The 13,629-nt window shown below is 37.9% G+C and overlaps 1 protein-coding gene across 1 annotated transcript in view; it reads right to left on the bottom strand.

The window, feature by feature from the left end:
- The window catches only part of Slc9c1 (solute carrier family 9 member C1), a 74,412-nt gene that overhangs the window by 46,516 nt on the left and 14,267 nt on the right, over positions 1 to 13,629 (bottom strand). Inside the window, exons 5-11 of the mRNA XM_060370988.1 lie at positions 12,262 to 12,387; positions 7,156 to 7,317; positions 6,776 to 6,875; positions 5,435 to 5,578; positions 4,234 to 4,408; positions 3,335 to 3,416; positions 1,614 to 1,780 (exon numbers count right to left, since the gene is read on the bottom strand). Coding sequence (XP_060226971.1) covers positions 1,614 to 1,780; positions 3,335 to 3,416; positions 4,234 to 4,408; positions 5,435 to 5,578; positions 6,776 to 6,875; positions 7,156 to 7,317; positions 12,262 to 12,387 — 956 coding nt within the window. The remainder of the gene's footprint in view (positions 1 to 1,613; positions 1,781 to 3,334; positions 3,417 to 4,233; positions 4,409 to 5,434; positions 5,579 to 6,775; positions 6,876 to 7,155; positions 7,318 to 12,261; positions 12,388 to 13,629) is intronic.

Below are 13,629 nucleotides of genomic sequence, written 5' to 3'. Positions count from 1 at the left end.
AATATGTTGTTCAGCAAAAACAATCTACAATCTCACAGAAAGTGAAAGAAAATCTGGTAGATACAGAAAAATATCTAATTGCTCCTATTTGCTCAAGTGGTCTCACTACTGACTCAGTTCTATAGGAGATAAAAACCACTGATAGGTGGTTTTCTGGAATTATGGAGTGTTTATAGAAGCTATCCCATGTACAGTCACACTTTGAGCTATTGTTTTTATGTGGTCCCTGACCATCTCAGCATCACTTGTGAATGTGCATTCTCCCATCACCCACTGTGTCAGGACTGGAAAAGATGGGTAGCAATCACAGTGTGCTGCCCTTAGACTTTGGTGACTACTGGTTTAAATGAATCAGTCAAGGCGGAAAAAAAGAAGAGTGAACATTTATTAAATGGATGTAAATATGGAAAATTTATAGCTATAAAAATATAGATAGGACTAGGGCCTTATCTATAGCACAGTAGTCACCCCAGGACTATACCGTAAAGAGAGGACAATGCCAGTACCTGGTCACCTGCTTCTGAAACAAATCAAGTGACAAGGATAGTGTCTTGGGCGCTGCCTTGTGACCAGATGGGGAGTGGAGTGAAAAGGTCTGGTGCCACAATGCGCATCAGACTCTCCAGAGTGGGAGTGGGGAGCTCACTGGAGTTCTAGACCACCCTCATGCAGTCAGACAGGTCAGCAAAATGCCCCAGAGACCCAGTAAAACCGAAGAAGCCTTTGAATCAACTGAGTATTTGTTTAAGCAGAAATTCCAGTTGGATTCCTGGACAAGGCTGGGTTCTGAGTCCCCATCCGTATCTTCAAGCACAGTTTATGAATATGAAATGGACTTGGCATCCATTTCCATAATGTGATGCAGAAAAAGACTACAATGAAAACCGGCATGGCATAGGACATGGAAACAGAAGAACAGCCTTGGGAAAACACAGGGATACTTGCCATTTCCTTGGTGGCAGCTATGACTCAGTGCTGTGGTGAGTACTAGTGTGTGTGTGTGTGTGTGTGTGTGTGTGTGTGTGTGTGTGTGTTTGAATCATGTTCTCCTGTAGTCCTGGCTGACATTCTAAGTGCTTTAAGATGATGAAGTATGTTCTGAGACATTCTTAAGTATTTCTCAGATATAGAAAGTGCTATTTCACTCACAGATAAACTTTTGGTGCTGATCTTGGCCTCTATTTTATATAAAATGCAAGTAACCATACTCTAGGCTGTAGCCAGTGCTTAGAACGTCTAATAACCTAAGTAAATGATGAATAAATAAGTGACTGAGACCATTCTTATTCCTGGTCTTGTGAAAAGAGAATATTTTCTCAGGCTTGCTCTCCTCTTTTTTTTTTTTTTCACAATATCTTTGAAAGGCTGTGCCAATATACTGTTCTCTTTTTAATTGACTTGTACGTCATATGTATGCCAATGGGTTGTGACTTCCACTCTGTCACAGAATAACCATAATATTAAGACATTCTCCTTACTGTTACAGGAAATAGGGAGTGATGAATATGAATTAAAATTATAGACATTTTGAGTTTGAATGAATATTTATGATATGATCTATTTACTGGCATTCATATTTGCCCTAATGGAACAGAGAGATATTGCATGCTTACCGCATAAGGATTTTGAAGTATAATTGCCTTCTCAACCAAGTTCCAGTCAGCATTAGCAAGATCTTTGTCAAATTTGAGTGCTGTGGCTGTAGATTTGGTTAGCTCTTGAAAGTGTTGGAACGTATAATAAACCGATTTATATTTTGTTGATGTGACATCACGCAGACCTTAGGGAAAAGAGCACATGTTACAAACAGCAGAAAAATACTATTTTGATATGAATCATAAAATATCCTTTTGTTCTTTATTTACCAACACTAATCGTTTGTGGTGTGTGTGTGTGAGTGCGTGCTTGTGTGTGTGTACCTGTGCACAGGCATGCTAGCCTTGCATGGTTGTATGTGGAGGGAGGGAACAGGTTGATAGTGAGATGCCTTTTTCAATCACTTCCTCATCTTATTTTTTGAGGCAGGGTCTCTCACTGAACCTGAGGCTTGCTTCTGGGCTGCAGTGGCTGGTCAGTGAGCTCCCGGGATCTGCTTCTCTGCATTTCCCTGTTATAGGGTTACAGGTGCATATGGTTTTTGGCGGGGTGGGCGGGCATGGGTTTCTAGGAATCTAGACCCATGCTTTTATACTCATGCAGCACATACTTTATATACTGATCTATCTCTAAGCCCTACCACTAAGTGTGCTTAAACATTAAAGATTCTACATAAACTCTTATTGGTAAGAAAGGCAGTGGTTCAAAGTTTTTGTACTTGCAGACTTTTGAGATCCAACTGTAAGAGCAATAGTCAATATTTATTGAATGCTTACTATATGCTAGGGAAAGATGACTAACCATTTTGTATGCACTAGTCTTTACCTATCTTGAATTTATTTTATAACTATATTTTATTTATCTATCTATTTTTCAGAGTGAGTCTGTTCTCCCAGTTTTCTAGGTAAAGAAGCAGTACTGTTTGAACTTGATTTTCTTCTTCTTTTGTGCTTGGGTTGGAACTTATGCTGAGGGTTTTCTCATTTCTCAGACATTCACACTGAAGTTCTTGGAACTCAGCTTCCAAAATTATATGGGCAAATAAGTATGTCAGATGAATTACCTGCCATATTATCTGAGGGTCAAATCCCTCTACTGCTTTCTGCCCTTGAGCATACACAGTCTCTATTTTCCTTGGAAAAGTAGCACTTTTTATCTTTTCTCTTTTATTTTGATTATGGCTTATTTTTTATTTCTGTGAGTCACACGAACTCACTTGACTTATTCACGGCTTCTTTTTTTCTTTATTCCTATGTAAACTCTGCCAGGTCAGAAATCTTACCTATCTTCAGAATGTAATACTTCTTACAATAGTGTCTAGTAACTAGATTATTTTTATTAAAAAGTTTGTTGAGTAACTGGATGAACTTATAGTATTCTTCAATTATACTAGGTTAATATAAAAATCTTTAAAAATAACTATATTAGCCTGAAAGGTTTATACATTTTATACAATTTCCTCTCCAATTAGAAAACACCGACATGTATCTAGATAGATTTTGTTGTTGTTGTTTTGCTTTTCAAGACAGGGTTTTTCTGTGTAGCCCTGGCTCTCCTGGACTCACTTTGTAGACTAGGCTGGCCTTGAACTAAGAGAGATCCGCTTGCCTCTGCCTCCCAAGTTCTGGGATTAAAGGCGTGCACCACCACTCTGGCTAGATGAATATTTTATTACCAGTGCTTCATAGAATATTGGAATAATTTTTCTTCCCTCACCATAGTAAATAGTAGGGCTTACCTAGTTTAGTAACTGCCATTGGCAAAATAAATCTATTGACAATCAGGGTAATTAAGCATACTGACACTCCATGAAATAGTATCTAGAATTGAAAAAATATATATTAAATAAATATTCAGGAAATTTATTACAATATATTCTGTATTACAAATTGAACTAGATTGTAACATGCTAACATGATTGTGGCGAATGAGGAGATTATTGGATGTCAGGCAAGAAAAAAGTCATCTGGGGACGCACTATATCCTTGCACATGAGTATCTTCAATCATCTTTTAGGGGGAAAAATAGCTTCAGGACTGTGGTTTTCCTCTTGGGATCTGCAAAGTTCTTTGCAATAATCTCGCCTTAACATGTGGTAAACATGCGCTCTAGTACATTCTGTTAGGACACTCCTTAGATATCTCTACCTGGCCATTTCTTTTCTTTTGCTTCCTGGCATTTTGAAAGGTAACCATATAGAGGGATACAAGGAGACAGAGCCAACTCCCAGCCAGCCGTCTCCTTTAATGAATGGATTCTGGAATAAATAAATAGAAACGATCGAGGGTGTGTCTTGCAACGGCTGCTGTTTAAAATAATTTACAGTTTTTTAATTCATACTCATCTGAAACCCGTTAGACGTGTGAAAGTGGCTGGGTGTCTCTAAGCTGGTACAGGGATAAAAATTTTGATTTTTTTTTTTTTCGCACCAGTCTTGCAGGCACTTGGCTAGAAGCCTTGATCGGGTCCTTGTCTCTTGGCTCTCCCTATAGGTTAGTTCACAACTTTCTCACAATGAACAAACCACAGAACAAGAACCCCTTGCCCCAGAAAAGCCATACGGGGATTGCACTACAAAATTGACACTGAACAGCACTCTCATCAAATGCCCAAATAGGAAAACGTAGCTTTCTTTACTTGAGATTTTTCCCTCTCAGAACCAAGAGTAACATCCGAGTAGGCGAGCAGGAGGGCCATGTTTATGTTGGGTGTCCCTTTCATTTCACTCCACACCATGATGAATGCCCAGCGCCAGCTGAAACCGTGACCAAGTCGAGACAAAATGGGGCTCATTAGCAGAAAGACCAGAAGTCTGGAAGACAAAATGAGTTTTTAAGTTATTTTTCTGGTATACATGTCTTTCTATTTTATTCTATTGTATTTCCAATGAGCCATCTTTCATACACTGTTGTCAAGGCTCCAAAGGAAAGCAAGTGCTATAGAGCTGCACGCATAGAGAATGACTTGTTTTCGTTATTTCTTTGCACTGCTGAGTGGTCAGGTGACCTCATGTCATGTGTGGGCGGTGATTCCACACATGGAAGACAAAGGTTTTGTAACCTCCAGGCTACAATAAGAAGTGGTAAATGGAAAATGAGGGGGAAGGGTCCTTCCTTTCTTTTTTCTTTGCAGTTTCACCTTGCTTGATTTGTCCGTTTAGCTCAGTTCTTTCCCATTCCCCACGTCATTCCCAACTGCTATACCAAATTTTTATGATTATTTGGGACAAGAATTTCGAAGTAGGAGGTTGATCTCAAGAAGCTAATTATCCTAGATGGAAGTAGAATCTTAAATATTTGAATGACAGGTAGCTGTGAGACTCCAGTTATGGCTGGCGTCCTTAGAGTATTTCATCTCCTTTTTATTCAGACTCTTCTGTTTCTTAAGACTGGAAAAAAGGACTGCAAAATTACCAGGGGGACATTTACAAAGAGGGTTTCATTATGATTTCTTAAAGAGCTGTTTCTAATTACAGTCTTAAATTTAAAGACACCATAGCATAATTCTGAGCAAATTCACAAGATTTTCTATTGTTAAGTTATTGCAACCTTGTGCAAAGATAGAGAATACTGGATTAAATATGCCAAATATTAACAGTAGTTTTCTCCTAGTAATCTTAGTAGATTATAAAGCTTTTTATCTTCAGAAAATTTCAAAGCATTTACATTACTCTAAGTTATTTAAAATCTGAGAAAATTCCTGGGCATTACTTTGTCAATGATCACATGAGAAGTTTGAGACAACTAACTATTCAGTCTGATATATGAAATAATTTGGTTATTTTATAAAATAATTTTTAGAAAGCTTCCTATAAACAAAGCTTACATGGTATTCTTACCTTAAAACAATCAGTGTGAAGTAGATATTTAATGAATAATACACATCAGAAAATGATATATATAAATATGTGTGAGCAGGGATTAGAAGTCCAATGAAAGTGAACACCATAAGAAAACCAACAAAGGACAGACAATTCCAGAATCTGCATTTTTGAGAAGAATGAAATATTAACTTACATGTTTATTTTGAAGCTTACCTACATGAGACATTATGCAATTATCAACAATAGAAAGGTAAATGAGGCATTTATTAACACTCAATAAGGATTAAAGTGAATTGTGAAGAAAAGAACACTAAGGCAGATAAACATATAATTTTAAAGCAATTTGAATTAGTTTATTTGTGTAAGTTAGTAACTTGCATTTTCCATTGAGCCTGAAGTCTGAAAGAAATATTTAAGTTGCAGTTGTATGCAGCAGGACATAACAACACAGTAATTGAACAACCAGAAACCATGATTCACATAACTTGAAAGTACTGATAGTAAATCCCCAAGTCCTAACATCACTTACAGCTACTAAAGTGTTAAGCAATATAATTAAGCAGTGGTAGGAATTAGTACAGAAGTGTCAGGGGACAAAAATCACAAGTTTGCCACAAAACCACCTCAGTTCATAGGTAGTAGAGACAAAGAGTCATTCAGTGGTGACAGTGTCCTAGATAAGGACGAAAGGAGTCTACAAAAAGATGAGGGAGACAGTAAAGGGTAACATGATCAGTCATTTGGTTGAGGAGTTGCAGAGCTGTGGGAAATGGAGGGCCAGAGGGAATGAGAACAAAAGATGGGAACTGGAGATCTCTTCCCTCTCAGACAGTAGAGTGGACCTTCTCTAGGATGTTGAAGTAAGCAGTATGAGTTGGCACAATTATCTTTTGTTTCTACCATTTTTAAGAACAGGGCCTGGTGCATGTTATATTTTAAACAGATTCCCGGAATTGAGATTATACAGTAGCTTTTACATGTCTGTGAAAGTGAGCGGCTCAGATAAGATGGTGGGCAGTTCATAGGAGGGGGGAAGCATTGGAAAACGAAAGCCAGAAGTTTATGTTTATCACACCATTAGAGGAATAATGTCAGAGTAATGTTCGCCAGAGTCACAGAGATAAACGGCCGAAATCTTCACTAAAAGGGATGTGAGTTAGTAGGAAAATAGACTCAATGCAAATTCAAGATTAGGTGACCTGTTTTGTCTAAAATTATGCAGCAATGAATGTTACAGAGAAATGAATGGGATAATTTACATATCACTGCCTTAATCACAACATGTAGATATTATGATGGTTGTAATTTCATAGCTTCCAGTGTATAAAACAAAGTGAAAATAGAATGGCCACTCACTCGAGGAGAAATGCTTCAACTCCTGGTTTAAAACTTGTAGAATTTAGAAAAAGTCCGATGATAGCCAGAGTAAATATTCCAGACATCCCAACTAGCTCACCTAATTTTAGAATGAACAACAACAAAAGGATCAACTCAAATGGTAGCATGATCTCCGCTGGAGGTGAACATGTCAGCTTTTGTGGCTTTACACAGACGTTACATTATTCTCTGTGTACAGGTGTTCATACTTTTTACATTTTTTGATAATAATATTTGAACAAAAATATTCCACTTGAAAAAAATTCACAAATGTTTTCATAGCTATCTCTTTTCTGAGGATGTTTTTATTGTGACTCTTTCTATGTAATTTAGTGTAAAGCATGAGTCCTCCCACTTACAAACATAAAAGATGAGGTACAGGACCGAAAAGATGAGAGTGATGTGATTGACGTCATCACCAAAAATGGTAGCCATCCATAACTGAATCAGTTTTGTACTTAAGATTCCAACCATGAAGCTTTCAATAAGATACGACCAAGTTGTAGTTAGTAAATTATGGGCTACAAGAAAAGAGAGAAATGAAAACTGTTAATAGAACTCACATGAATTTCATATTAAATGATGTGCTAATCAAGTTTTCTCTTGTTATCATTACAGTTAGTTCTATTGCAATGATCACTGAAATACAGAGATCCCTTCAAGAGACTGAATTTCCTGGGCTATATGTTAGTCCTGTTTGTAGTTCCTTAAGGACCCTCCATGCCATTTTCCTATGGCTGAATTAATTTACACCAATGGTGCATCGGAGTGCCTTTCCTTCACACACTCACCAGCATCTGGTAGGCCTTTTATTTTTAATCAATTTTTTCCTAAGTACATAAACATAACCTGCTCAGTCTGTATAATGTTACTTGTATGGAGTGTGGAGGGAGGAAAGAGGAGAAAATGGTGTAATTTTAATTAAAAATAGTTTAACAGACATTACTCTTTTCTTTTATTTGGAAGTATGTTTTAGTTACATCTATGTCTGTGCTCAATGTTTGTGCGTAGTGCCTGAGGAGGTCAGAAGAAGGTGTTGGAATCTCTGAAACTAGAGTGACAAATGGCAGAGAGCAAACGTGGGTGCTAGGAATAAAACCTAGGTCCTCTGGAAGAACAGGCCATGTCCTTAATCATGGAGCCATCTCTCCAGTCCCAAGTCTTATATTTCTTTGTTTTTATAAGTGTCATTTCAGTACGTTTAAGGTGATATCTTATTGTGTGCATTGTTTGTATTTCCGTAATTATTGATGTCATTAATGGCTGAGTATGTTTACATGCCTAGCGTACATTTGTATGTCTTCCTTAGAGAAACATTTGTTCATCTGTGTCTTAGTCACCATTCTATTGCTGTGAAGAGACACCAGCACCAAGGCAACTTACAAAAGAAGGCATTTAACTGGGAACTGCTTACAGTTTCGAGTTAGTCCATAGCCATTATGGAAAGGAGCACGGTGGCAGGCAGACAGGCTGAAGCAGTAGCTCAAAGCTTACAGCCTGATCATTGGTAGAGGCAGAGAGAGAGAGAGAGGGAGAGAAAGAGATCTTGGTATGGGTTTTTGAACCCTCAAAGCCTACTCTTAGTGACACACCTTGTACAGCAAGGCCACATCTATTAACCCTTCCTAAACTGTCCATTGACTGGGAACTAAGCATTCAAATATATGAGCTTGTGAGGACCATGTTCATTCAAACTACCACAATTTTCTTTTCCCATTTAAATTTATCATCATCAACACCATCAACACCACTACCACCACCATTATCATCACCACCACCACCATTACCACCACCATAATCATTACCACCACCACTTTCATCACTACCATCATCATCACCATCATCACCTTCATAATCACCACCATCACCATCATCATCCCCACCACCACCATCACCTTTATTACCACCACTATCACCATCATCATCCCCACCACCACCATCACCTTTATTACCACCACTATCACCATCATCATCACCACCACCACCATCATCACCACTACCACCACCATCACTACCAAATCATCATCATATATGTGCATGTCAGCATGCTACAGCATGCATATGAAGGTCAGAGGACAACTTTGAGTAGTCAGTTCTTTCCTTCCACCTTTATGTGGCTTTTAAGGATCAAATTTAGGTCACTAGGCTTGTGTGTCAAATTCTTTTACTCACTGAACTGCTTCACCATCTCTGGTCTTCTAAAATTGGAAATATGTACTTCCAAGATATGGAGAAAACTTTAATGTCCATCAGTAGGGGGATGGATGAAGAACATTTAATGTATATGTATATGGGAATAATATGTGGTCTTTAAAAAGAAAAAAAAATCCTGTCATCCACACTAGTATGGTTTCACTTAAAAGCTATTATGCTTAGAGAAACAAGCCAGGCACAGAAAGACAAATATCAAAATACCACATGATCACATATATATGTTATATGATTACATATATTACGTTTCATACACATACACATTCAGAATCTAATAAAATTGAACTCATACAAGTAGAAAGATGGATGATGGCTGCGGTGGGCTGGGGTTGGTGTAAGAGGAGAGAGTGGTGTATGTTTAGTTCAGATGGGAGTAAGTTTGGGGATCGATTACATACAATTGAACTACAGTTTTCCTTGTAAAAGTTAATTACATCTTTATAACACTCAAGTTAAATAAGGTAAAAACTCTGGCTGTATATCAAAATAATTAAAAAAAGTAAATTTCAAATGTCTCACCACAAAACACCACAAGCAAGCAAGGCAATAATATGGTAACCTACTTGGTTCAATCATCTTCATCACTCAAGTTACATACACAGATCAGAACATCAGTTTTGCCCATTACACACACACAAGTATGACAGGTTAGGTAAAAAATGTATTACTTGAAATTTGCTCATTATATCTGTTATATGCATGGTATTTTCTTATTTCTAAACTGAAAGAATGTCTATTTAAATACTAACATCTAGGGCCAGTGAGATGACCCAGTAGATAGAGATGCTTGTGACCATGCCTCATTTTCTGAGTTTAACACCTAGAACCCTCATGGTGGAAAAGGACTACTACAAATTGTCTACTAATCTTATGTGCAATGGCGCACACACACAAACACACACACTGATATACATACAAGTGTGAATGCAGTGACACATATGCACATTAATGTAAACACTGAAGGTCACATTTGGTCAGCTGGACAGATTCTTTGGTCAGATGGTACAATCTTGGAGATAAAAGGAATTATTGTCAAGAAAGAAATATCATAAAGGAAGAGGAAGTCTTAGCCTCCTGGAGCAATTGTTCTACATCTAATGGAATGTGGCTTGGAAAAAAGAAAATGATGCTTCTGAGTCAGTTATGACTTAGATCTCGAATGTTCCATGTGGACACATGTTTTGAACGGTGCTTGGTTAGTTTGTGGCACTGTTTTGGGTGCTGTAGTGCCTTTTGGAGGTGGGGTCTGGCTGGCTGAGGTAAGCCACTAGAGGTAATGCCTGGCTCCTGTCCTGGTCTCTGTCCCCTTCTTCATTGCTGGTAGCAAGCTCCTGTCACTGTGTATCGCATCACTCCCCCATGTTTTCCCATTAAGATGGACTGCAACCTTCTGCAACCACAAGCTGAAATCAGTATTTCCTCACAAGCATTGTTTCTGAAAGGCGTTTGGCACGGCAATGCCAAAGCGTAACACAGGCTCTCTGCCCAGTCAGTTCCTTATATTTGTTCACCTGTCAAACTGACCGACTAATTCTTTATTGGACCGTCTATTTGTTTTCTTTTCGTGAAAGCAGTTCTTCATTATATATTTCTACACACAATTCTTTGTGCTTCTCTGATTTCTTAAGTTCTAAAGACAGTTTTTCTACTATTTTATTGTTTAGTGTTGTTGATGATTTATTTTATTTTATTTTTGCTTGCCATTTCTTCATTTGTACCGAGAGACAGTGTCATATAGCCCAAGCTGGCATTGAATTCAATATGGAGCTAAGGCTTCTGATAACTGATCCCCCTGCCTCCACCTCCCATGAGATGGCTAAATGTGGACAGTGGATCCTGAGTTGGCTCTCTGGTGTGGCCAATGAGGGAAAATGTGTTCTTTTATGAACCCTTGTCCATTGGCGGGTAGGGTATCATCAATATGGTTGAAGCGATTTGGATTCCGTCCCACCTGGACTCATTCCCACAGCTAAATAGAAAGCATGAATCTTAGATATGTTAGTAGAAAGAGGAATATCCCTGGGGATAGTGCGAGTATGGCAGAGGAACTCTGTGAATGGTCCTGTAACCACGTGAGGTCTAAACATACAAATGAGTCCAGCAACACCTGCTACCAGAAAAGAAGGTGACAATGGGGGCTGGAGAGATGGCTTGGAGGTTAAGAGCACTGACGACTCTCCCAGCACCCACATGGCAGCTCATAACTGTCTGTAACTCCTGCTCCAGGGGGCCTGATACCCTCACACAGACATATGTACATAAAATAAAAATTAAATTATAAAGAAGAAGATGGTTTGTGAAGCATGAAGGAATGAAACTTCTCAAGGTACAATTGTTCCACTCACTGGGTTCTGATGCCCTCTGTAGTGTTATCCTAGTGTAGGAATGGTCCCCAATAGGCTAAGTAAGATAAGCTACAAACACTGAATAATGTACAAATGCCAATACGATAAAAGGCAGCTACCTTTTAGTATTGTCATGAGAGTATTTTTAGTCATGGAAATCCTTAGAGTGCTGTGGAGCTCCTTCTCCCACTACCCACTCATTTAGAAACTGCACATTGAGAACAATATTCCAGAAGAAGATGCAAAAATTTTGATCAGAACTGAGCACTATGGTGCTAGGGATTGTTGAAAACATTAGATTTCTTTTCTTGGTTGATAAGTTCACAAGTGTATAATTACAATCATCCATTTATAATGCCTCTCTGTCATTTATTTATGTGCATATGATTTAAAGGAAGAAAGACACGCATGATTCAGAGTGATGTTGGAAAGCTATATTGTAGAGCTAGTGAGCACACTGAAGTCACTGCTTTCAAGCTCTGCTTCTCAGCTCTGTAGATGAATGAATAGCTCCCTTTCTCTTCTTCAGTGAAACTCTTAGGAGATGCTGTCAAGGCTGAGGGAGAAGGATCAGCCTCATATTTTTATGACTGGATTAACGACTGGCTTATCTTCTAAGCTGTTTTATTTATTTTTCTGGGTTGGAGATGCACAGTAGAAAACAAAATAACAGCAGCAATAACAACAGACTTCCATCACATTGTTTGGAGCATGCCTGCTCAAGGCTCCTCTCACCTCAGCCTACAGCTCAGTCACCATAAGGGTGAAAAGAAAAAACGCTACATAAAGGTCAACTCCCTTCCAGTACTTGATATTTTCTATAAGCATAATTTACAATAAGATACAACATTCATGACTCTTTTAAGAAAACAATTCAGCTTTTAAGAAGTTAAAAAAATATATCCTTACCTAGAGTATGGTTCTCCTGCTTTGACTTGAAGCTGACGTGCACAACACCACTGTATATAATTAAGGATATAACTGAGGTCAGCAGACTCTCTCCATTAATTAAATTTGTGAGGCTTCTAGAAAGACCTACAAATGTCAAAGAAGAGAAAACGGCACCCATATTACAGAATTAAATTGTATTAGCTCACAAGAGGACATCCTTTGCTATGGATTTGTGTCAACTAAACTGTCAATCATGTTGGGAAAAAAAACAAACAAGTAATTTACCAACTCCAAGTCTCTACCATCATAATCAAATAACAAATTACAGTTCATTATGTTCATGTCAGTAATATATTAAGTTGATAACTTGTTCTTTCTTTCAAAACATTAGTCACATCATGAAATTTATTAATGTAAAGAATTTAATTACTTGGTTACATAGGCGAACTTCTTATAAGTCAGATGCATTTAAAATGAGATAAAAAGTGATGACTGAAGGATAAAGTAAATTCACAGGCCAAGGTCTTATATAACACAGAATAAAAATAAAACAACAAGATATCTATCTATCTATAATTAAAAACTGGCTGACTTTTCCATGTATTCTTTTTAATGGCTTTAGCATCAGGTTTCATGAACAAAGAACATTTTAAAATGGCCTACTTCCATCCTAATTTTCTTCTATTTATCATGGTATTCTAAGCCTAAGTATCTGCTAGTTAATTATACATTCCCTTTCCCATTAAATATGCCACTACTGGCAAGATTCTAAGTGTGAGTCTCTTTAGTGACTTGAGAGCCATAAGTCAGTGCTATTATATAGGAACATTCCTTATAAGAAATGTCTTGTTCTATAACTACAGTCACAATCTACCCATGGTCAGTCTGCTGATAGAAGAGAGGTCTGGGTACTGTGTTCTTCTCATAATGCCACTGTGTTAATGCTCCAGTTCCTCGTTCTTCTAACAGCCATGACTATTACTCTTAACATTACACCAATAAATCCAGTCTAGGTGGTTACCAGATTGAGGGATTTTGGCCTCCTTTCTCCTGTAACCATCATGGGAGTATCCCCTTGCTATGCTACTGCAGGAAGTGGGAGGTATATGGAAGAAAGGTGAATCACATGGTTTCCAGATGTTCATTGTCTGCCGATTGTAGATGAATGGGTAAACTAGGCAAGACCATCAAGCTTGATTTTTGTTCTCAGAACCGCCACACCCATGACAAATAATTGCTTTCAGGTACCATATCGGGGTGTTCATTAGTCATCAAAAACTACTATTGTATAATTACTCCAGTTCATAAAATACAACTAGCTCAGCAAATAGTGCCTGTTTTAAAATGAATATCCAATTTGGACTCAAGGAAAGAAAAGAAAAAAAA

The sequence above is a fragment of the Meriones unguiculatus genome, chromosome 17, assembly GCF_030254825.1.
Source record: "Meriones unguiculatus strain TT.TT164.6M chromosome 17, Bangor_MerUng_6.1, whole genome shotgun sequence".
Classification (NCBI taxonomy): domain Eukaryota; kingdom Metazoa; phylum Chordata; class Mammalia; order Rodentia; family Muridae; genus Meriones; species Meriones unguiculatus.
Note: the sequence above shows the minus strand (reverse complement) of the source record. Positions and strands in the feature narration are given on the sequence as shown.